Source organism: Narcine bancroftii, chromosome 1, assembly GCF_036971445.1.
Source record: "Narcine bancroftii isolate sNarBan1 chromosome 1, sNarBan1.hap1, whole genome shotgun sequence".
NCBI lineage: Eukaryota > Metazoa > Chordata > Chondrichthyes > Torpediniformes > Narcinidae > Narcine > Narcine bancroftii.
The window spans coordinates 280,961,771-280,987,603 of record NC_091469.1 but is presented as its reverse complement, the minus strand read 5'-3'; the positions used below and the strand labels follow the sequence as shown (position 1 = coordinate 280,987,603).

Sequence of the window (25,833 nt, the reverse complement as noted above, 5' to 3'; positions counted from 1 at the left end):
AATGCATGTATTTGTAAATAATTTAAACAAATGACCAAAAATAACATGGGAAAATTGAGATTATCCACTTTAGAAAGAATGAAAAAACAAGTTAAGATCTACATTGCAAAGTGTCATTGTACAAAAGGATGTGTGAGTGTTAGTACATGCAATACAATGTTAGAATGCAAGTACTGCAAGTAATTTGGGAGGCTAACAGAACGTTGAACCTTTTTCTTGCAAGAGATTTAGAATATAAAAGTAGGGAAGTTTTCATGCAACTGTATTGAGTACTGGTGAAACTGCCCCTGGAAAGTTGCTGGTAATTTTGATATCAATATTTAAGGATGGATATACTTCCATTGACAGCAGTACAGAAAAGGTTTGGCAAGATTGGTTCCTGGGATGAAGGGTTTTATGCAGAGATTTTGAATTGGTTGGAGTTCAGATGTGATTTTATTGAAATGATGGATTCTAAGTGGATGCTCTACTATTTAGAGGGGTGGAGTGGAATCAAGAATGATAGGGCATAGTTTTGGAATAAGATGGAGATGAAGAAAAATTATTTCATAGATCATGAATCTTTGGAATTTGCTATGGAGGCAGAGTCATTGAATTTAATGAAGTGATTGACAGGTAAACTGCAAGGAAGATGAAAGTTCTTGAAATGTGATATGTGACATGCTGATATCGTTTGAATGAAAATTTTTTTAAACCAATGTTTTCTATTTTTGTACAGCTACAGAACTTGCTGTAAAACTGATGCTGAAGATGCTTGTCAGCCCAATATTTGGATATGCAATGGCCAAAATCACCATGCTTTGCCTAACCTATATTTTTAACGATGGTTTAACAGAAATAATAATGAGTTTGGCAATTACATACATAACATTCTACGTTGGTAAGCATTTTTTTGATTTTTATTGTTATCCTACCACATATGAAGATTATTGATCATCAAATTTGTTTTGTTCTTCTGTGATCTGCTAATAATTTATATTGCGAGTGAACTTCAGCTACTCATATATTTTGATATTTGGCACTCACAAAACATGGTTAGATGTTCTGAGAAACTTTATTACTTTGTCAATTGTGGATGCCATTAAAAAGATCAATGATCATTGTTCATCCCTAATTGCCCTTGTAAATATGGTAATGAGTCTTGAACTATTGCAGCCATTGTGTTTCTGGAGTTGTATAACTGTGATCCAGTAATGAAGAATTTGTGATGTATTTTCAAGTCCCGAAAGTTTGTAGTTTGAAAGATATATGCATGTATTGGTGTCCTCATAGGCGTGCTCCCATTACTTAAATAATAGATGGGGATTATATTGTTTGAGAGATGCTGTTAAAGCTATTTTTAAAGAGTGGGTGAGTGCTGCCGAAAAACTGAGGGTACTGATGATAATTACCAAGTTAGTTTCTTGGTCATGGGTTTTGATAAACATTTTGAGTGTCATTACATTTGTACTCACTCATTACATTTGTACTCACTCATTTTAAGTGAATTGTATGTCATTGCACAAGAACGCAAGAAAGTATGAGCAGGAATAAAGCTTACTTCACACAATTCAATAAGATTGTATGATCTTTGCTGGCCTTGGCTTTTCTTCTGTGGTAGTTCCCCATAATTTTGTTTATCTATGACCACCTTAAATATAACAAATGATCTGGCTTGTACCTCCCTTGGGAACAGAGAATTCCATTGTTCAACTGCCCTCTGAGAGTAAAAGTTCCTATATTAAATGATTGTCGCCTTATTTTGGAGCCATCTTTTTTGTGATATTCCCAATAATGGAAATCTCTCAACAGCTACCCAGTTAAACTCTCTTTGAACCTTGCTCAATTTTATAAACTCTGAGGAATACATTTTCAAACTCTAGGTAGGACAACCCTTTCATTCCAGGTCTTAGCCTGGTGAGTCTTTTCTGGACTGACTCCCATGCTAGTACAGTATAACTCTTTTTGGGAAAAGGACCAAAAAAACAGCAGATACAACTGGAATAAAACCTCTCTATTTATATATTTAACTTCTTTGCTTTAATTGCTAGTTGGATCTGTCTGCTTGTTTTTTGTGTTTCGTGCAGTGGACACCAGCTCTCTCTGAACATCACTTGTTTACACTCTCTCTCTCTCTCTCTCTCTCTCTCTCTCTCTCTCTCTCTCTCTCTCTCTCTCTCTCTCTCTTTAATCAGCCTTTCAATTCCTCTTACTGAAGTGCAAGACCTCTGGCTTCCCCACATTTAAACTCCACTTACCAGGTTTTTACTTGATCATCATGTCCTCATCACAATTTGCTCTTGCACCAATTTTCACATCATCAATAAAATTGGAATCCTTTTATTTCATATTCTTTTCCAGGTCATTAATCTAAATAGTAAACAACTAAGAGCCAAGAAATCATCCTTGACTTCTTTAACCATAATAGATTCATTTTCCCATTTGATTTCCAGTTCAGCTGTTCTCTGAAATTCTTCTTTCCTACATGTTCAATAAGAATGATTTCCTATTTGTTTGTTCTGGAATCCACAAGCCACACTTGTTATTCAGAGTAAAAGCTTATTTTCTTTTCACCACATGGAACAATTTATTTTGTTTTATATGTAGTCAGTAGGAGAGAAATATGGAAGAAAGCAACTAAACTTGACTACTTCACAGGAAAAGGAGATCCATAAACTGAGTAGAGTCTGAATAGAGCCATTGTCAAAAAAAATTGAGAATGGCTGCTCTAGCTAGTTTCACCAACTTTGTAAAAAAAAATCTGAGAGTAGAAAGGTAAAATTCAGTTAATCCATCACACTTGCCTCTTAGATGTTGACAGTTTTTCTGTATTATATATTATGTTGTCATTTATGGGTTGGACAAAAACTAAGTTTAATTGTTTAACAATTTGGTTCAAAAATTGTTTAATAATTCAACAGTTCATTTCAAATATCGTTATCCATGGTTGAAAACGTGAGTCGACCTGGCGATTGAGAGAGGTAAAATAACTGCTCAGCCTTGCGCTTCCAGTACACTTCTTCCAACCTATCACGTGCCAGGTTCCCATGAGAGCCTGAACCTTTGGATAATGGTTCGAGAACTAAGTGGCGTGATCCACTACATGATATACCCCCAAAGAACTGGAGTATTGGAGGCGGTTAGGTTGTCGAGTTGAGGATGGTTTGCTCGTGATGGTGGATGTCCTCTGCGGTGGGGTTGTGCCACTTGCACCGGTTGATCAATGTCCAAGTGTGCTGGCTTGAGACAGTCCACAAAGACAATCTTGGGTCCGCTGCCCATGCCAATTATGAAAATCGTGGCATCGTTTTGTAGTACTCTGGTGTCTCATATGGCTTTTGCAGAGGTGTATGGTGGGAATCTCAGCAAAGGAAAACATACCAGCAGTCCTGGAGGTTGGGTTGGATGCACATGGTTGTGAGACTGTGTTGGGATGCTGGGAATGGAGAAAGTGTGCCTACCTTCTCACAGAGATGTGTCAGCATGATTGTGCTTGGTTCTTGATGTCCACGTGCTGCTAGGATGAAGTTCCCTGGTACAGCAAGCAGGATGCTGTACACCAGCTTGGCCAAGAAAGTTGCCAAGTCCACCTTTGGGGCACTATGTAAGCCTAGCATGACCCACAGCAATTCGTCCATCCAGTCTGGGCCCATGAGCTGTGCCTTGAGGGATGCCTTCATGTGCCAATGAAAACGTTCCACTATGCTGTTTGGTTGCAGGTGGTAGGCCGTTGTGTGGTGCAGCTGAGTACCATGCAGCCAAGTCATTGCTGACAACAGCCCAGGCATGAACTGCGCACCTCTGTTGGAGGTGATGTCTACTGGCAAGCCAAAACAGGCTATCCGATGTGCGATGAGGGCACGTGCACAGCTCACAGTGGAGGTGTTCGAGAGTGGGACGGCCTCTGGCCATTTCATGAATCTGTCCATGCTGGTGAAAAGGTGGATGACACCTCTGGATGGAGGCAGTGGTCCCATGATGCCAACGTGGATGTGGTCAAAATGTCAATGTGTTGAGGTGAAGTTCTGTAGTGGTGACTTGATGGGTCACTGAATCTTGGAGATTTGATGGAGGATGCACTCTCTGGCCCAGTTGTTGATTTGCTTGTGCAACCTATGCCACATGAACTTGGCTGCAATGTTTCTTTGTTGCCTGAATGGAAGGGTGAGTTAGGCCATGAATCATGTTGAAGATCTGGTGTTTGCCAGGCAACAGGAATGATGGGTCCCGTAGACACATTGCAGAGGATTGTGGTGTCAATGGATCCAAATCTCACATTCTCTAACTTTAGGTTTGAGATGGCAGTGCGGTAGGCATGCATTTCACTAGGTGGCTTCCACAGCTGTATAGTCGACACCTGGGGCTAAAACATGGATGGCATTGATGGTTGTATGTGATAACGCATCTGCGACCTGGTTGCTCTTGCCTCCGATGTGCTGGATGGAAGTTGTGTATTCCAGATGTTGGTCAATTGGCACAGCTGTCAGGCTGACCAAGGATCAGGCACTTTGGCAAAGGCAAAAGTGAGTAGCTTGTGGTCTGTAAAGCTGTGAAATCCCTGCCCTCAAGAAAGTAGTGGAAATGCCGTATAGTGAGATAGAGAGTGAAGAGTTCCTGGTCAAAACCGCTGTATTTCTACTCGGGGAGTCTCAGTGACAACTGAAAAAGGCGAAGGCTGACAGCTACCATTGATTAGTTGCTCCAACACCCATGGCTATGCCAGATACTTCGACCGTGAGAGTGGTCAGTGCGTTGGCCTATGGTTATACCAACATTGTTGCCTTTGCCAGCACTTCCTTGGCTTTGTCGAATGTGGTCATGGCCACATTGTCCCAAACTAGCTCTTGAGGATTGTTGGCCAGGAACTTGAAAAGTGGTTGCATTATCCGGGCTGCTGCTGTCACGCAATGGCTATAGAAGTTGACCATGCCAACAAACTCTCAGAGTCCCTTCACAGTAGAGGGTTTGGGAAACTTGTAAATGGCCTCCACTTTGGACAGAAGAAGAACCACTCTGTGCTGGTTTATGTGGTGGCTGAGGAAGTTGATGGAAGTGAGGTCAAACTGACACTGGCAGAACTGTCAGAGGTGTGCGCCGTGCTCCTGGCAAGAGTGGCTGGCGATGAGGATGTCATCAAGGTAGATGAACATAAATTTGAGCCCGTGGCCTATCATGTTCATAAGCCTTCGGAAAGCTTTGGCAGCGTTCTTGTGGCCGAAAGGCATGCGCAGGAGCTCAGAGCCCGAATGGGGTGATGAGAGCCATCTTGGGAATGTTGTCTGGGTGGACTGAAATCTGATGGTAGCTGCTTACCAGATCGATCTTGGAAAATACCTTGGCACCATCCAAGTTTGCTGTGAATTCCCAATGTGAGGAATGGGGTACTGGTCATCTGTTGTGACCTCATTAAGATGGTGGTAGTCTCCTCGTTTTGGGGACCATGTGAAGTGGGGATGCCCATGGGCTCTCTGAGTGGCGAACTATTCCCATTCCCTCCATCCTGCGGAATTTGTCTTTAGTTAGTTGAAACTCGTTAGGAGTGGCTGGTGGTGGGGATATGGTGTCGCCTCCCATGCTTGGGGCTGGCTGTTGTGAACTGGGGAGTTATGATGTCTGGAAAATTGGCTAGGATCCTGGCATACTCATTGTTGGAGAAGGTCGCCAAGCCAAGGTGGGGTAAGTCAAATCAGCAGGACGCAAGGCGATCAATTTGAACATCTTGGAATTGACGAGACATTGTCCTTTCAAATTAACTGCAGGGAGTGCACCCAAAGGAAATCAGCATCCAGCAGTGGTTGTGAGACATTTCCGATGGTAAAGGTCCATTTAAAATGACAGAAATTGAAGTTGAGTGGGATCATGCTGACCCCCTATGTCTTGATGCTGCTGCTGTTGGCGGCAGTCAGGGAAGACCCCTTCTTTCCAGAACGGGCAGCACACTGACCAATGCTCCCGAGAAAAAGCCGTTCCAAATGATGATCCTAGAGGAGTTGATCTTTTTGGCCGGCCGCCATTACCGCTGCTTCCTGGATGCGTGCGGGGTGGTCGGAATCGGTGGGCCACTGAGCCCCATCTTTGGTGATAGTAACATCACTAGTCCTTACTGGCGCTATTTGAGGTTGACATCGCTGTCATCCTGGTTGATTGTTGCTTCCCCCTGCTGTTTGGCTTGCTACAATCTGCACAGACTGCCAGCCATCAGGGGTCAGTGAAATCGTCATCTGAGAGGAGCAGGCTGATGTTCTCAGGCACTTTCTCAAGGGAAAACCTGTTCGAAGAGGAGGCAGGTCCCATGTTCATCCATCAGGGTGAGCATTTCGTTCATGAGCATGGTTTGCTGCCCTGTCGTGGCAGGAGAGATGGAATGTATGTTTGAGGAGCATTTTGATTCCTTCGTACTTGTTGTGGCTGGTGAAAGTAATTGATGATGTGCCTGGCGGTTTCCTGATCCAATGCACTGACCACATAGTAGTAATTTGTGGTGTTGGCAGTTGTCTGGCGAATGTGGAATCAAATCATACTTGTGGTTGTGGTGTCCAGAAGGTGTGCAGTTTGAGTTTGAATTAAGCTGATTTTGCAAAATTGTGATTATGTGGTTTTCTGTGGTGCACTGTTGAGCCACTATGCAATTCAAACCTGCTAATAAACATGAACTTGTTTTTTTTAAAAAAATTTTTAATTTTTCACACTATGAACCATACTAACCAAAATACATACAAACATTTCCCTCTTGAATATACACAGTGTCATTTTGAATGCATAACATGAATAGAAAAGGCAAACAAGCAGAGGACATAAGTCTCCAAATCATCCATACCATTTTATTGGTAAAGAGAATATCTGATGTCTTGGCATATCCCCAGTGTTTAAAATTTTTATTAGAAGCATCTACCCTGTATCTGGGACAGTTTTGGGATGTTATTAATTTTGGGTTTTGTACTAGTGATATTTGGACGCTTTAATCTTTTGCATTGTGTTGCCTATGGTATAATTCTTGCACATAAACTTAACAAGTAGACTTGTCATAAATTGAGAAATTAATGCATCAAGTTTTTTGTGACCATTTGAATGTAACTTAATTTCCAGGTGAATGGGTTGGTATGTCTGGTGTAATATCTGTTACATTTATGGGGCTATTTATGGATACAGTGAGTTTCAGCCCAGAGATTGAAGTATTCTTATTACGGTGAGTATTGGCACTAATTTGTTGTACTTCAACTGATTTTATTAAATATGAAATGAAGTTGGTGAAATTGATCATTTTGTAAACTGCATTTTGGGGGGGTGAAATTTTCATAGATGTTGCAGATTATATTCAGTAATTTCCGAATCATTGTTAATTGTAAAAGTTAATAAGAAATTTGGAGGAAGTCTTGGAGAGGTCAACACCCTTATGTAAGAACCAGGAGCCAATTCATTGGAATGCAAGAACACTGGCAAGGTGCCTAAGTTCCTTCTTTTTGATCTAAGACATGAGACCACCCAGCAACAATAGGCAAGATCACATCAGAGTTAGAACTAGGGAATCCTGCTGTGCTATCTGGAAAAGGACAATGCATGTGAATTAAATCAAGAATGTCTAAATTATGCTGTATAGCCAAAATCATTTCAGAATATAATTGCAATAATGAAGAAATAAATTGTATGGGGGGAAAAAAACTAGAGAAACCAGTTTTTCTTTTGAACAAAGGCAGTGGGCTAATGATTCTTGATATTAATAAGCTTCCAATTTTTTTCAAAAGATATGTTTTGATGCTTTGTATTTGCTCTTTTTGATGCAATAAAACTTTTTTGATTGTTAAATCCCAGAACTGTCGTGTAAATGGCAAAATAGATTTCAAACTATATATTTGCTCCATTTGAAGATCGATTTCAAAGAGATGTTGACAGTTTATATTTGGTTGTGCATGTATGGCTTCTGGAAGATAATGGTAAAATAGATTTAAGGAAACTATATTTTGAACCTAACATTTCAGGTCCATGGATACAAGGTGACCCAATTTTCCAACAGTATGGCTAACTCTACAGACTTTGTAACTGTTCTATAATTATATCTGTGAACAGATAATTCCACACATGTAATAAATTTAATGACCATCTGATTAAGTGCCTCTTACAGCAATTGTATGAACAATCTTCTTGAATCAGTTGGAATCATTTAAACAGTGAAAGCCTTTGAGGTTTGGTGGAAGTGGTGTGTGGGAAATTGAGTGAACAGCATTATGTTTTGGAAAGCATATCATTAGAATGTGAATATTCATTTTACCATGTGTTGTTCAGTTAGTCCTAATTCGAGCAGTGGAAAAAAAGCTAGCTGCATGTTTTCCCTTGCAGATAATTTGAATGACTTGTTAAAACTTGCAAACCTGTCTCTAGAACTTTGCATCAGGAGAAGAAAACCTATGTTCAATTGGATCAGAACTCTGAGATTAGCTTGTGGCTTTTGTGCTTCAAAGACCATTGGAGAGCCTTGATCGCTTGCAAACATCTGGAGTAAGGGAAACTTGAAGACTTTTCCATAAAACTATCTCAGAAACATATTCTTTAAATCAGTGGAAATTTTGTATAAACAGTGGCATTCAGCATAACCAAGGCTTCTGGAGGAAGATTAGGTGGAAGACTGGGACCATTTGGTATCACATTTCTGAGAGGTGGTTTTAAACCTGGACTAGAAGAGACAAGTGCAGAATTTAGCTGGTTTTGTCCTGTCAGGTCTTGCCTTTCATATTAGATTGTAACTGATGTGCTCTTCCCACTCATGAGAACATAAATAATTCCAATATTTTATTGCAGGAAAGCTTTCCCCACTGTCCTTGTGAATGAGCAGCATCATATTACAATGGCAGTGCCTTGTAATGTACCATTAATATCGCATTGTCTTTGAATTCTTCTGGGATTCCAGCTCCATCTTGTAGATTGCACTAATTTCCATGTCCATATTCTTGAAAACTTGCAATGCTTCTGCATTCTATAATGACTGCTTTCCTTGTGCAGGAAAAGCAACCCATTTATGTTATCTTGATTTTCCTCTTGATCAATCAATTTAATCACTTTGTCCTCAAAACAACAAATCAAGAATGTGCAAAAAAAACCTTTCCATTTGTTTACCTGACCTGTCGACTCCTGTACTTGAATAGGGAAGAACAATAATACATTTTATTTGATATCCCTTATGTAATCTAAGGATACTTATTGTTGATACAATTTGAAGGGAAGAAATTACTTATTTCAATAGAGAATTTTTTCTCATTTTAAAAAATGAAATGAGAAATATTCTTCCTTTCTTGAATTATCTCTGGTATTTATCATGATTATGTAGTTGTCTGTGAGATAATGGTGGTGGTGTATCTTTTGAACTTATGCAGTTGTAAGAAAGGGACTGTCACATTTCTGCTTGTCAAGGATTTAAAATTTGATTAATCAGCAGGGCCTTTCAGCGTGAGGACAATGTATGGGTTGAAATTAATGATGTGCCTGTGTATCTGCTTGGTGGAGCTTGAAGATTGGGGTGCACTGCTAGTAGATGGTTGAAGTGTATCTTTGTGTAGACATGACAATTATTCTGAAGAAGTTGAGCTTCTTGCAGCTGAATTTAATAAGGCCACAGTATTCTCTTGTACTTCTGAATTTGGAGAATAAGGTAATGAGACTGCAGAATACCCAACCTATGAATTGTAGTATACGATTTTCCAGTTGAATTACTATTTAATGGTAAATTCCCAGAATGTTCATAGATTTGGTGATGGTAATTTGGTTATGCCTAAAATATAAAATTATCTAAGATTTGTATGCTTTTGTAGGTTTGGTTTCTTAATTATTTATTTTTGAAACTGTTTAGTTAATTTGTGTTAAATGTGCTGATATTTTAAAATATTTTTGACGGAAGATACACAATTGTATTTACCATTGAATATTCATTGGGGAAATGGTCAGAGTCTGTGTTCAAAACTCCTAAGTTTTATTTTTTTATTGTATTATGAGAACTATTACTTTCTTTAAGATTACAAAACTCATTCGGAAGTTGGGTTTTTTTATGAAATGAATTTGCTCAGCTAACTACAGCACTCTTTCTTGTTCAGTAAGATGATACATTTAGACTTTGAGCTACCATAATGAAGTTATTTAAATACAAGTTTCTTCAGCATTTTGGTTATAATGTGATAATTTGAATTTTAAATCTCTTGCAGTTTTTGGGAAATGCTGACGTACCTAGGTAATAGTCTCATCTTCATGATTGTTGGCGTTGTCCTATCACAAAGAGCATTCCTAAATGTGTCTCTCGTTGATGGCTTTTTCATCATTGTACTTTACTTTGGACTCAATACTGTGCGGTGAGCAAATTTCCTTAAATGTTAGAGATGTGACTTTGAATTAAAGGGATTGCCACAATGAATGTATCTATACTTATCTCAAATTCTCTACTTGCAACTCTTTTGTGATTTTTATTTACTTTCTCATGTTTTTATTCATGTGGTAAAATATAATTGCTGACATTGGAGTGCATTCATTTTGAGTTTTCAGTGTGGTTTATTTGTTTTCCAGTTACACCACAAGCCACTCAAACTGGTGTAAATTTGATGAATATTGGAAAAAGTCATAAATGAAAACATTTCTATTTTATGATGTTTTGATTTCCAATATAAAAGTACAGATATCTCCAATCAACATACTATCAATGGCAAGAGAAATGATGAATGTATTTAGGTTACTGATCGTATAAACACACTGAAATGCTGGAGGAGCACAGCCGGTCTTTTCAGCATCCATTGGAGACAAAGAAATATTACTGATGTTTCGGGCCTGGGCCCTTCTAAAAGGAACAAGCAGAATGAGCCAGAACCAGGAAATCTCAAAGTCTCAAAATTCAGACCATGCTGGCTAGGGGAAGAATCTAAACCCTTGTTAATTGGATATGATAAGGAACTAAGTAAGAAGATGAGATGTTGTTCCTCCAACTTGCGGATGGTCTCATTTTGGCAGTGCATGAGACCGTGGACAGACATGTCAGCAAGGGAATGAACTGGGAGATACACGCTATTGCAGGGGACAGAGCTGAGGCACTCAACAAAGCGATCTCCCAGTCTGCGTCCAGTTATCTATTGCATCTGGTGCTCCTGTTGTGGCCTCCTCTACATCAGAGAAAGTGGATGCGGAATGGGAGATCTCATCTTCCAACTTGGTACCCTTCAACTAGATAGCATAAATATCGACTTCTCTGGCTTTTGTTTAAATCCCCGCTCTTCTCTTCTTCTCCCATCACCTTTCCTGAGCTCTCTCTTCTGTCTCCTTTCGCACAAACTTAATCAATTCTTACTGTGACAGTGCATCTAGAGGTGGTTTAGGAGGAATTGTTAGGGAAGCTTACACACATACATTGTAAAACACAGAATATTTGCAGGACTTTTGCAGAGTGTTTTTTGCAGGAGGTAACAAAGTATCGACAGCGGTTTGCCTGGGACAGCATGTGATCTTTGCAGGCAGAGAAGAGTTTTGCTCTTAGATAGGAAGGGTGTGAAACAGAGAGGAGAGAGACAGAAATCCATTCCAGAGGGACAAGCTGGCAAACTTTGGAAGGCTGCCTGGTCAAAGGAGAAGACTGGCAGTGTGAAAGGTGACCTGAAAGAAAGAGGATCATCTGAAGAACCCTGAAGGGGGAAAGTTTAGTCAGCAAGACTGATTGAGAAGGAATCAGTTGAGAATGTCCTGGAAAAGGTATCTCTCTCTGAAAACCAGCAAGAACCCTCCTGAGTGGTAACCATTTGCCTGTTAAGCACCAAAGACCGGTGAACTTTGTTAATGCTAACTTCTGTGCACAGTACAAGAATTGCCTGCAACCAGTGAGAATGGACTGTGATCCAAAGAACTTTTCTAATCTTAAATATACATTACACACACCTGCACATAGTATTAGAGGGGGATTAAATAGTTAGGTAGCTTAAGTAATAAGTTAAAGTTTAATTATGTTTTCTTGTTCAAACATAATTAAAAACAACTTTTATTTAAGTAATCCTGTGTTGTGGTGCATATCTATTGCTGCTGGTTTTTGGGGTCCTCTGGACTCCATAACATTGGATCATCACTTATCATATCCAATTAACTCATTTTGTTGGTCTGGATTCCTCCCCAGGTCAGCATTGTCTGAATTCTGAGATTCCGTGCTTCTGGCTCATTCTGCTTATTCCTTAAAGAAGTGCTCAGGCCCGAAATGTCAGCAATATATCTTTGTCTCCTAAGGATGCTGAAAAGACCGGCTGAATTCCTCCAGCATTTTGGTGTGTTTTTACTACAATCACAGTGTCTGTAGACTTTCATGTTTCACTTGATCCTTTAGAACTCTATTCTGATATTAATTAACCTTAGTTTTTCCAGCATTTTTTGTTTTTATTAGGGGCCCATTTAATGTATTGAGAGCAGCACAGTGCATTAAGATGAGAAAAATAGGATGGTCACCTGTTGTCATTTAGTACTGCTCTTTGAGCTTTTCACTCTCAGCATTATTTAGCATTCCGAAGTCTTGAATCTTGTCAATACCAGGCCCAATTGTATGAGTCCTGAAGATGAATTTGGATTGGAATTGTCTTCATCTATTGTATTTTGAAACTCAGCAGAGGATAATATCAGTCAAAGTTAAAATTGATACCAACTTTTCAATGGCGGTGTTAAGTCAAAGTTGCTTCTCTGATTCATTGAGTATTGGCTGAGAAATGATCTCTTTATTTCTGACCTTCACAAGCTAATCTCCACACAAATTCATTTCTTTTTCACAAGTAGTTTGAATTCTGTATTGGAATTAATTGTAATTATTAATTTTGTATCCCAACTGAGTAAAATTGTGTATTTGTTGACATTGACTTTTAATGTGGTTGTATAATTATTTTTCCCATGTTTGAAAGAAACCTTGCTGATTATGATTAAATTGAGATTTTATTATTTTAGTAAAGCTCTGATGTTTTGTTATTGTATTGGACAGAAATCCCACTGTTTGTGTGTGTTTCTATTTCCCCTAAAGCTTGCTGCAACCACTGGAAATGTTGTTATTTACTGTAACTATAGAGCATCTGGGGGAGGAAAACAAAATGGTGATGTATTAATAGAATGTATTCTGCTAGTCTGGCACCAAAAATGTCTCAAGGATCATCAGAATTTTACTAGTTAGCATACAGAATAAAATATGCAAATATATCTTTCCAATTTTATCAAATTCCACTGAGAAATAGTAACCTTGTTACTCTATGTACAGATAGTAAGTGCAACATTTTTATGTTACATCAAAGCTGTACAGAGTGAGCAGTGAATATTTTTGTGGATTTTTTCTAGGTTGTTGATGATGGTCAGTTTGTCACCATTGTTAGCACGTTTGGGCTATGGTTTCAATTGGCGCTGGGCAGCTGTTTGCATGTGGAGCGGTACAAAAGGGGCATTTACATTAAGTTTAGCTTTGTTGGCATATCGGTTGGAAGGACTTGACGAAGTGAATGTCAGAAACAAGGTAATCAAACAGTTTTTCAGTGAATATTAAATACTGCTGTCTTTTAAAACTAGTCATTTTATACAAGTTGGAATGGGAATTAATTTGAGTGGTAATTTATTTTTTAAAAAAGCTGAATGATGTGAAAAAGTACTTTTGATTTTCAACTTGTTGTCCTTTCCTTGCCCAAATGATGTTGTGGAAGTCTTGGAAGTCACACAGAATCTAGTTCCACAGATTGTACACAAATGTATGTATCAGCAATAGGCTAGGAAGACGTTCTAGCCTGCTGTGCCATTCATTCAAGTCTGCATTTCTGTTTACCTGGTAATCTTTCATGCCCTTATCATGTGTTTATCCACTTATGCCTTCAAAATATTCAATGTCTGCTTCTGTTGTTGTTTTTGGAAGAATTACAAATCAAAAACAACCCTTGGAGAAAATAGTTAGACTTGTGTTTGTTGTGGGACCTGCTAAGTTTCTCCAACACTTTTGAATTTTTACTACAATCACAGATTCTGCAGACTTTCTTGTTTCACTCATTACATATAGTTGACCAAAAGATAATCCATTATGCCTACTCTTAATACTGCTTTCAAAGTTCAAAATTCTGCAGTGAAGGGAATAGCAGCTGTTCTAGCTTCTGTTTACTGATCTCTTCTAATAAAGGTAAACCTGACTGAGCTCATCAGGAAGGCAACTCCAGAACATGCTCCATATCCTGGGCAAATGCATGGAAGGGAATTGTTATCACCTGGAAGAGCTCATGTTTTGGTGCTTATGTGGGGGTGGGGTGGAGGGAAGAAAGATGCCTTCTAGTGCTGTATACAAGTGTGTATTGTTACGAGCCCAGAGGACCCCAAAACCCAGCAGCAATAGATATTCACCAAGATAAATGGTTACTAAAACAAAAGTTGTTTTTAATTATCTTTAAACATGAAAATAGAATCAAATTTTAGCTTATCACTAACTTACTTAACCTAATTTAACCCCCTTCTAATTCTAAGCGCACGTGTATATAATGTGTGTGTAAATTCAGAAAAGTTCTTTGGTTCACAGTCCAATCTCACTTCTCATTCCTCCAAGTTCACTGGTTGCAGGCAATTCTTATACTGTGCACAGTATTTAACATTTATGAAATTCACCAGGCTTTGGTGCTTGAAAGGTAAATGGTTACTGCTCAGGAAGGTACTTGTCAGTTTAGAGAGGGATTTGTTGTTCCAGGACATCCACAACTGATTCCTTTTAATCAGCAATTCCAGTGTCTTGCTGACAAAACTTGTCCCATCAGGGTTCTCCAGATGATAACCTCTTTCTTTCAAGTCACCACGAGTTTCTTCTTGTTTCACTTATTCCAAATGAAACATTAGACAGCCAGTCCTCTCCTCTTGCATGAAATACAATGACTTTGACCAGGCTGTCTTCCAAAATGCTTTCCACAAGCTTGCCAGCTTGTCCTGTTTCTCTCTCTCTCTCTCTCTCTCTCTCTCTTTCTCTCTCTCTCTCTCTCTGAGAAAATCTGTTTGACCCTCTCTCTGCTTGCAAAACCACATGACCCACTTAGAACAACGTTATCTTCCAGAAAATCTGCAGCTCCAATATGATCTTTCATTAGTAAAGTCTCTTGAGCACTCTCCAAAGCTCTTGCAAAAGTTGTGGAGACAATATGTCTAGCATGGGGCAGAGCTCCAGTATTTTAAATAAAATCTGTTTTAAAGTATTTGTATGTAACCCACTCTAACAAACTTTTTCCAATTTATGTCCCAAAAATGTATCAAAATACTCTGTCACAGTATTCAAGTAACACTGAGAGCTAAATTTCTTTCAACTAAATTCTTTCCTCAGAAGTTAGAAGTTAGAATTCCTGAGGTTAATTTGTCTAGCAGGACCCATTTATAGAAGGTGGATATTGCATGAGGATTCTGTGGAGATTTCAGCAGGGATATTGTTTGATTGGGATCTTACCCCCGCCCCCCCCCCACCACTCATTATGAACTAAACCAGAAATTAAGCAAAATCACCATGGTATTTCCAAAAGCAATAATTTTATTATTAATAACATAATACTTCTTACTTAACTCTAAACTTAAACTCATATATATATATATATATATATATATATATAAACCATTATAGTTTGGGTGTAAGTCTGAAGAGATGATTTTAAAGTTCAGTCAATTTTGTTTTGAAACTCAGATTCTATAAAATTTTTGCTCAACAGTAGTTATGAAGTATTTTGAAACATCAAGTCATCAGACCTCTTTAAAACTCATGAATTTCTTGATGAGTTGTTTTCACACCAATGTTTCTTCATACAAGTGATTTTTCACAAACCTCTCTTTTGCATGGAAGTTTTGGAATCTGTGTTCCACACAATAAATCTGTCCTCTTTTCAAAAAGACAATAAAGTGGCTATTTTTTTTCATGATGATTTCACAAGCCCAGGCAAGGGCTGAACAAAGTAACCATCTAAAAATGGTTATGTTTCAAATGTAAGATGACTTTTGCTCTCTTAATCAAAAGTGACCATTTCCATGGACACAATGAGGCTGCCCTCTTTATCTTAGAGACAGTCAGAAGTGGCCTTCCTCCTTCAAAAGCCACTTATTCTGTGTTCTCCTTTGACCAGGAGTAACATGTAACAGAATATTTTCTGGCTATTGTATTTTTAATCCTGTTGTCCCCACAGAATGGTCAACTTCTTCTGGTTTCAAAATGCCTCTGGTTCAGTATTAAGTTTCTCTAAAATGTCTCATCACATGACACGTGATATCATTTGAAGTTTATCATGCCTTCTTCAAAAGTATAAATCATGAGCCAATGGACTCTGGCCTGTCTGCACAGGTCATTGAATCAAGAACTTGCTTATTTGAACAGTTGCCATCTCAGTGCACTATTGTTTCAGCAATTTAATGAAGCATTCAATTTTAATTTTTATTGCTGTTTTTTCCAGACAATTTGACTCCAAAAATGGCTTGCCATCTGCCATCTCAAAGAATTATGTGTGTGTGTCTTTATCTCTTTCTCTTTGGCTTGGCTTCGCGGACGAAGATTTATGGAGGGGGTAAAAAGTCCACGTCAGCTGCAGGCTCGTTTGTGGCTGACCAGTCCGATGCGGGACAGGCAGACACGATTGCAGCGGTTGCAAGGGAAAATTGGTTGGTTGGGGTTGGGTGTTGGGTTTTTCCTCCTTTGCCTTTTGTCAGTGAGGTGGGCTCTGCGGTCTTCTTCAAAGGAGGCTGCTGCCCGCCAAACTGTGAGGCGCCAAGATGCACGGTTTGAGGCGTTATCAGCCCACTGGCGGTGGTCAATGTGGCAGGCACCAAGAGATTTCTTTAGGCAGTCCTTGTACCTTTTCTTTGGTGCACCTCTGTCACGGTGGCCAGTGGAGAGCTCGCCATATAATACGATCTTGGGAAGGCGATGGTCCTCCATTCTGGAGACGTGACCCATCCAGCGCAGCTGGATCTTCAGCAGCGTGGACTCGATGCTGTCGACCTCTGCCATCTCGAGTACCTCGACGTTAGGGGTGTGAGCGCTCCAATGGATGTTGAGGATGGAGCAGAGACAACGCTGGTGGAAGCGTTCTAGGAGCCGTAGGTGGTGCCGGTAGAGGACCCATGATTCGGAGCCGAACAGGAGTGTGGGTATGACAACGGCTCTGTATACGCTTATCTTTGTGAGGTTTTTCAGTTGGTTGTTTTTCCAGACTCTTTTGTGTAGTCTTCCAAAGGCGCTATTTGCCTTGGCGAGTCTGCTGTCTATCTCATTGTCGATCCTTGCATCTGATGAAATGGTGCAGCCGAGATAGGTAAACTGGTTGACCGTTTTGAGTTTTGTGTGCCCGATGGAGATGTGGGGGGGCTGGTAGTCATGGTGGGGAGCTGGCTGATGGAGGACCTCCGTTTTCTTCAGGCTGACTTCCAGGCCAAACATTTTGGCAGTTTCCGCAAAGCAGGACGTCAAGCGCTGAAGAGCTGGCTCTGAATGGGCAACTAAAGCGGCATCATCTGCAAAGAGTAGTTCACGGACAAGTTTCTCTTGTGTCTTGGTGTGAGCTTGCAGGCGCCTCAGATTGAAGAGACTGCCATCCGTGCGGTACCGGATGTAAACAGCGTCTTCATTGTTGGGGTCTTTCATGGCTTGGTTCAGCATCATGCTGAAGAAGATTGAAAAGAGGGTTGGTGCGAGAACACAGCCTTGCTTCACGCCATTGTTAATGGAGAAGGGTTCAGAGAGCTCATTGCTGTATCTGACCCGACCTTGTTGGTTTTCGTGCAGTTGGATAATCATGTTGAGGAACTTTGGGGGACATCCGATGCGCTCTAGTATTTGCCAAAGCCCTTTCCTGCTCACGGTGTCGAAGGCTTTGGTGAGGTCAACAAAGGTGATGTAGAGTCCTTTGTTTTGTTCTCTACACTTTTCTTGGAGCTGTCTGAGGGCAAAGACCATGTCAGTGGTTCCTCTGTTAGCGCGAAAGCCGCACTGTGATTCTGGGAGAATATTCTCAGCGACACTAGGTATTATTCTATTTAGTAGAATCCTAGCGAAGATTTTGCCTGCAATGGAGAGCAACGTGATTCCCCTGTAGTTTGAGCAGTCTGATTTCTCGCCTTTGTTTTTGTACAGGGTGATGATGGTGGCATCACGAAGATCCTGAGGCAGTTTACCTTGGTCCCAACAAAGCTTGAAAAACTCATGCAGTTTGGCATGCAGAGTTTTGCTGCCAGCCTTCCAGACTTCTGGGGGGATTCCATCCATACCTGCTGCTTTGCCACTTTTCAGTTGTTCGATTGCCTTATATGTCTCATCCAGGGTGGGAACCTCATCCAGCTCTAGCCTTAGGGGCTGTTGAGGGAGCTGGAGCAGGGCGGAATCTTGGACTGAGCGGTTGGTACTGAAAAGAGATTGGAACCCACAAAATAGCTTTACTAATATATATAATAACAAAAGATTAACAACACAATTTTGTCACAATCCCATTCCAAATGTAAGTGCTTCATAGTAAGACCAGTCACCAACATGTCTTTTAATACTTAGACTTTTTAAATAACTGTACTTAACATCTAGAAGGTCCACTTTGCCAGCAAAGCCATTGCCTCACTTTCATTTAGTTCACTATAATTGACTTGTGGATGAACTGAAGGTAGGTAGGAAATGGGATTATATGAATTGAGATAATTATGAAAAAATGTGGGACTTTTGGTGTATTGGAGATATTGGTGTTTTGGTGCATAGGATGGCTTTGGTCTGAACTCTCATGGCTGGAGAATTGATGGTTACTGTCTTACAAGTCTCCATGCTCCTTCTGCTGTGATCCCTCATTTTACTCATGTTATTAATGTGATAGTCTCTTGCAATGGAAGTTATAAAATATATTTCATTTTAAATTATTTGGTTAACATCATTTCTCTTTTTCAGATACTGCTGCATGTATCGGGGTCTGTGGTATTGACACTGCTAATCAATGGTACCACAATGGGATGGATCATCAATACCTTGGGTAAACATACTGTGAACTAAGATACAGCACGTTAATCTGCATAGTATGGATAGGAAGATAACCTATTTGGATAGCCAGAAAATTGATTATATTTTTGAGGGTTCGCCATTCTATTAATTCTCCCATCATTTGTGATTTTGATTCATTTTAACATTTTTTCTTATTTTTATTTTTAATTTCTATTATAAGTTTTTCATTTTGAATATTGATGACCTTTTTTAGAGAAAATTAATGGGAAAAATCACAAATTTGACACTTCAAAAACTGAATCAGTATATGAACCTTTGGACTCCAGCCATTTTTAACCTTTTGTAATATATACTTCGGACTGAGTCCATGGGTAAACCTTCACATTAGTAAAGTACAGTACAAACCAGCTGGTGGTTGGGTATAAAACCAGTCCCAGAAAACCAGGGCATGGAGTATATGCACTTGTTGGTAATCCCGGAAAACCGGAATATGGAGTCCAAAGAGATGCTCAAACATTTCACTTCCACAAACAAATTCTGGAAAAGACTGTTATCTGGAAACATTCTCATCAGCAACTTTAAGGGCATGTGCTTGATAAACAAGGGAATGACATGCAGAGTGTGCTAGAAAGAGCATTCATCAGTAAAAGTGCAGTCTAAGTTATGTAATATCAGAATTTGTATTATTGAACGTGAATGCTATAGATCACTGTTCAGTGAGCAGAGTGAATTTTCTGCTGGCCAGGTAGTGCCTCCAGTGCCTGATGGCCTCCTCAATGGTCTGAGCCTCCTTTTCCACAGATGGGCTTTGGAGCTTATGACCTTGTAGGTGTGGTGATACAACCACCAGCCTACTGCAGGGGTGATCTCTGCACCTTCAGGAAGACCACTTGAGGGGGTGACACCACCTGGCTGACTGTCAATCAGCTGACCTGAATATAAACCTGAGCCGGCCCCTTCTCAGCCAGTCACATGGGGAGCCACCAAGGCATGATCTGGTGTTCAGACTTTTACTGGAATAAAGCCTGTTGTACAGTCTTTTCTGAGTTTGTGCTTGCTGCTACCTCAGCGCACCATAGTAGGGTGCGGGAAAAGAAAGCTACTGGCCTGCCTGTCTGGTTAAGGGTTGCAGCCAGAGCTATGTCGGAGGCATCACTCTCCACCTGGAATAGAGCGATGTAGCTTTTGATGTAGTTAAAAGCTGCCTAGGCTTTGGCTGACAATGGGAAGGAGGTAGATTTTAAGAGAGGGTGGACCTTGTCAACATAATGAGGTACCCACTGGATGCCTCCTTAGTGCCTTCATGGTATGCAGGATAGAGAGGTCTAGAGGGGGTGCATACGCTCGGGGTCTGGGCCAATAATGCCATTCTCCACCACATAGCCCAGGATTGCTAGGCATTTGGTCATGAACACGCACTTACTGGCATAGTACATGAGGTTCAGGGATTTGTCTGTGTGGAGAAATTTCTGGAGATTGGCGTTGTGGTCCTCCAGATCATGTCCGCAAATGATGACGTTGTCGAGATAGGGGAAGATAGCCCTTAGCCTGTACTTGTTTACCACTTTGTCCATCTGCCTCCGGAAGACCGAGACTCAATTTGTAAAGCCGTAAGGGATCCTCGGGAACTGATAAAGCCATCCATCTGCCTCAAATATAGTGTTAGGTGGTCCTTGGAAAAGATTGGTAACTGGTGATATGCAGCTTTCAGGTTGAATCGACCTCGTACTGAACAATTTAATTCACCGTGTCTGAGATTCGGGGGAGAGGGTATGTGTCCATAAGCTTAAAATGATTAATAGTTTGGCTATAGTCGATCACTAGCCTGGGCTTTTCTCCCCTTCTAACAACTACTATCTGGGCTCTCCATGGGCTGTTACTGGGCTCAACGCTTTTTTTTCCTTAAGCAGCCACTGTGTTTTGGTTGTAATAAATTCTCTGTCCCTTGCACTGTATCACTTGCTCTTTGTGACTATCAGCTTACCGTCAGGGGTTATGTTCTGAAATGGGGGCGGGGGGGTTCAACATTCAGTGTGGAGAGACTGCATGTAGTGTCTGGGTTTTTAGTCCATTTTGCACTATGATTGGAGGAAGTGGGCCTGAGTACTCCATGGTCGTGGTTACGCTTTTAACGTGACACAGGAAGTCTAGGGCAAACAACACAAGCACACAAACCTTTCCCTTTTACAGATAAGTGCATTGTACAATACCCAGGAATAGTCGCCGAATACAATTGTGACACTAGATAGATATTCCAGTGTTGAGTTACTCAGCTGGAGGGTGTCACATTTGTGGCCCGAAATGTGAAGTTAATAAAACATTAAACACATGTTTTATCAGGTAAACTTCTCAGGGTCTTTATTTTCCAGTTTCCTTTGTTCTCCTGCTTGTGCTCTTATCTCTCTCTCATACCACGTGACTTCTGGTATATCTCATACATATTCATTATCATGACATCCCTCCTTTAATCAGAAATAAACTTTACCTTCACTTACCAATATCCCTCGGAAACCTACAAACATCGTAACTAATGGTAATACTATAACTCAACTACATAAAATTTACTTCCTACAGCACTCATACATGCACTTTATGATATAAGATTAAATACTGTCCCAAAGTTCTTATTAAAACGATGGCACAAAGTCTTCGTATCGTTTGGGCGCTTTCCGGTTTCGTTTCGGCCTGCCTGCGATATTGTCGTCGCTTCTCGGTTGTTCACTCTTAGCGTCGGAAATACTGCTCGCCACGGCTTCGGGTGTTTCTGGCGCTCTAGTCACTTCATCAGGAGTGCTGGTAACTGCCTCTGGAACATCATCAGGTCTCTCAGTTTCAGCATCTCGTATTGGCCTTTCAACCTCTTCACTCGATGTATCTCTGGACTGGTACCTTTTTACACCTGATACATTTCTCTTATACAGGACTCCAGTCGGAGACTTGACTGTCACCATACTGCCACTTCTGGATACGACAGTATAGGGTTGATGGTAATAAGGTGTGTCTAGCTTACCACCAGTTTCATGCCTCACTAGAACATTATCTCCTGGCATGATGTCTGAGTACTTGGCTCCACGTTTCGAATCTGTGTACAGCTTTGCTGCACCTTTCTTTTCAGCATCGTGGTCCCTCATCTCCTGGTCGTCTCGGATTTCCTTTATTTCTGGCATTTTTGTGCGGATTTTTCTCCCAAAAAATGCTTCTGCAGGACTTTTTCCAGTGGTTGCATGAGGCGTTGCTCGATAGACAGCCACATAAGATAGCAATGCTTCTTGCCAATTTTGTCCTTCAGCGTGTGCAATCCTCAATCGTTTTTCAATGGACTGATTTTGTCTCTCTACTTCTCCGTTGGCTTGCGGCCATTTCGGAGTTACTTTATGATGGTGGATACCTGTGGTCCTCATGTATTCGCAAATGTCTCTGAAATGAATTGTGGACCATTGTCAGAGTATAATGTAACAGGTAATCCATATCTTGCGAATATCTCTGCTAATGCTTGTATTGTTTTTTCAGTGGTTGTGGACTTCAACACCACGTACTCATAGTATCTGCTGTAGTAATCTATCACTACCATAATTGATTCACCCGTCGGTAAAGGTCCAAGAAAATCAACAGCTACGTCGATCCATGGTCCTGTCGGGAGTTGCGTACTCCGGATTGGTTCTGGCGGATTACTCCTACTTGTGATTTGACATCCGTGACAAGTTTTAACAAATTTCTCTGCGTCTTTATCACAACCTGGCCACCATACCTTGGTCCTGAGGTTTTGCTTGGTACCAATAATACCTAGGTGTCCTTCATGCGCTAAGGATACGATCTTCGGTCTCAATCTTTGCGGTATCACCAATCTGCAACCTCTTAATACACACTGTCCGATGCAACAAAGTTCGTCTCTAATGAGAATGTAAGCCTTGTGAGTACCCTTGTCCCATTGTCCACTCTATATGCATTCTCTTACTTCCCTGAGTTCTGGATCACGTTCGGATTCTCTCTCGACCTCCTTCGTAGTCACAGCTTTCAGTGTCGACTGAATAGCTACGAAGCGTACAAAGCTCTCTGTTTCTGTTCTCAATTCTGACTTGGATTGTGGACCACCATCCTTCACCCATCTGGACAGCGGATCAGCAATGTTTGTTTTCCCTGCAATGTGGATTACTTTATATTTGTAGGGTTGTAGTCTGAGTACCCATCTCTCTATTCTGGCACATGATTTGGATCTAGGTGCATAGATCACCTCTAATGGCTTATGATCTGTGATGAGTTCAAATTCAATGCCGTATAAATATGCATGGAACCTCTCACAGGCCCATACAAGTCCAAGTGCTTCTTTCTCTGTCTGAGAGTATCTTCTCTCCACATCTGATAACAATCTGCTGGCATAGGCAATGATTCTTGGTCCTCCATCATGCATCTGGACCAACATGGCTCCTAAACCAACCGGGCTGGCATCTGCTATGGCTTTGGTTGATGCCACCGGATCGTAATATCCACAAGTTTTTGCATCTGTCAGGCTTTGCTTCAGCGCTGTGAACGCTTTCTTCTGCTCAGATCCAAAATGAAATGGTACACATTTCCTGGTTAGTTTCCTTAGTGGTTCTGCCACTGTAGCGAAATTAGGAATGAACTTTGCACAAAAATTGACCAATCCCAGGAAACTCCTCACCTCTGTTGCGTTCTGAGGTGCACGTGCCTCTGCAATAGCTTTCACCTTGGCCTCTGCAGGGTTTAGTCCTTCCCGTGTAAGTCTGTGTCCCATGAAGTCCATTTCTGACACACCGAACTGGCACTTGTTTCCATTCACGGTAAGGCCTGCCTCCTGTAGTCTAGATAGTACACGCCTCAACCATTTGTCATGCTCTTCCTTCGTTGGTGCATGGACTATGATGTTGTCAGAAATGTTGGCAACTCCAGGAATGCCTTGAATCACTCGATGGATTTCATACTGGTAGATCTCCGAAGCTGCATTAATTCCAAATGATAGTCTCTTGTAACGATACAATCCACAGTGAGTCACAAATGTTGTTATATCTTGGGAACCTGGATCCAGCTCTAATTGATGATAGCCCCATTTCAGATCAATTTTTGAGAATACCTTGCTGGTAGTTAGTTCTTGAAGTATTTCCTCCACTGTTGGTATAGGGTGTCGTTCTCTAATTATAGCTTCATTGGCCATTCTCATGTCAACACATAGTCTTATGTCACCCTTTGGTTTGGGCACAATCACTACGGGACTGACCCATTGTGTCGAATGTTCCACCGGTTCAATAATGTCTTGTTCGATCAATTCTTTAATTTTGGCTTTGACTTTCCCACGAAGTCCAAACGGAGTTCGGCGCATTGGTTGTGCCTTGGGTTTGACCGTTTCATCTACCGCTAGCTTCAATTGTCGACCTTTCAGCTTTCCTATTCCTTGGAAGACTGCAGGGAATTCTTGCTTCATATCCTCGTATGACTGAATTGAATTGACACAAGCTCCAATATGAAGTATTGCCAGGTCTTGCGCTGTGATTCTACTCAGCAATGGTTCTCCCCTCTCTTCCATGACCATAAACTCTGCTTCGGTGTACTTATCTCCAGCTTCAACAGTTGCAGTAAAACATCCAATGGTCTGCAATGGCTTGATTGCTGTGTATGGATACAGTTTCTTGGAACACTTCTTTGAGGTACAGATGATCTTTTTCCTTTTCAACTTCTCCCATAAATGTCGATCAATCACATTACTGTCACTGCCTGAGTCTACAATAACCTGCACTGTCACTCCACCAATGATCACTGGGACCTTCTCATGATGTACTTCATTCAACGTAAATTGGTAACAACTCTGTTCCTCCTGGGTATCATAATCATCACCGTCTATCTGGCGAATGGTATCTTTCTTTCCAGGATACTTTCCTTTCCCCCAGGCTTTGCCTTTGGAAGTTGTACTCTTCCTCTTCTGGTCTGCATTGGACTTGCTTTTGCACTTCTTTGCAAAGTGGTCCTTACCTCCACACTTTCTGCAAACTTTGCCTTTGGCTGGGCAATATGGGTCTTTTCCAAAGTGACCTCGGTTTCCACATCTATAACACTCCACGTCCTGTGTCAACGTATATCTTGGCTGGTTATGGCGATGTGAGAGCCTCTTAATTTGCTGGCTTGAGTTGTCTTTCAGGGTCATGGTATGAAATTGCCCTTCAACAGCCTCTAATGCAGCAGCAATGGTTAAAGCATCGGTGAATTCCAACTCACTCCCTCTTTCCAGTAGACGTCTTCTGAGTTTATCTGATCTGCAGTGCTGTACGACTTGATCCAATAATTGGTTGTCCAAATCAGCTGGCATGTAATTGCATCCAACAGCTAGCTGGCGTAGTCTCGTCACGTACTGAGCAATTGTCTGGCCATCTTCTTGTCTCGTTCTCCGAAACAAATGGCGTTGAAATGTAGCATTCGGTGTCACTACATAGTGTGCATTTAATGCATCTACCGCTTTCCGGTACTCATCCTTTCTTCCAGTATTCAAAAGTGTCTTAAATGTTTCCCGAACTGCGGGTCCAGCAGTGAAAAGAAGTAACGCCCTTCTCTGCGCTTTTTGTTCAACTGTACCGGTATCTAGAAATAGGCCACGACTGTCGGCGTAGGATTCAAATTCATCCAGCCATGCCTTCCACTTCACACTTACAGTGCTTGCATCACCCGTTGGGTCAAAATGAGCAATTCCACTATGTGCTAGAAAGTCACCGTCTGCACCAGCCATGAGGAAATATTCCAGCCCCAAAAGTACTGAGTCAAAGAGAAAATTCTTATCACCTTGAAGTTCTCTTTAATCCTCTGTAATCTTGTTTAGTCTTTAATTTTCTTCAAGCTTCTTTCATCCTCGTCGCCAATGTCACATTTGTGGCCCGAAATGTGAAGTTAATAAAACATTAAACACAAGTTTT

General features: G+C 40.9%; 1 protein-coding gene across 11 annotated transcripts in view; it reads left to right on the top strand.

The window, feature by feature from the left end:
- Nucleotides 1-25,833, top strand: part of LOC138744666 (sperm-specific sodium:proton exchanger-like) — a 224,828-nt gene that overhangs the window by 79,034 nt on the left and 119,961 nt on the right. For all 11 annotated transcript variants that reach the window (XM_069901216.1, XM_069901211.1, XM_069901194.1 and 8 more), the window contains 5 exons: nt 719-880; nt 7,066-7,165; nt 10,167-10,310; nt 13,297-13,468; nt 18,869-18,950. In XM_069901216.1, coding sequence (XP_069757317.1) covers nt 719-880; nt 7,066-7,165; nt 10,167-10,310; nt 13,297-13,468; nt 18,869-18,950 — 660 coding nt within the window. The remainder of the gene's footprint in view (nt 1-718; nt 881-7,065; nt 7,166-10,166; nt 10,311-13,296; nt 13,469-18,868; nt 18,951-25,833) is intronic.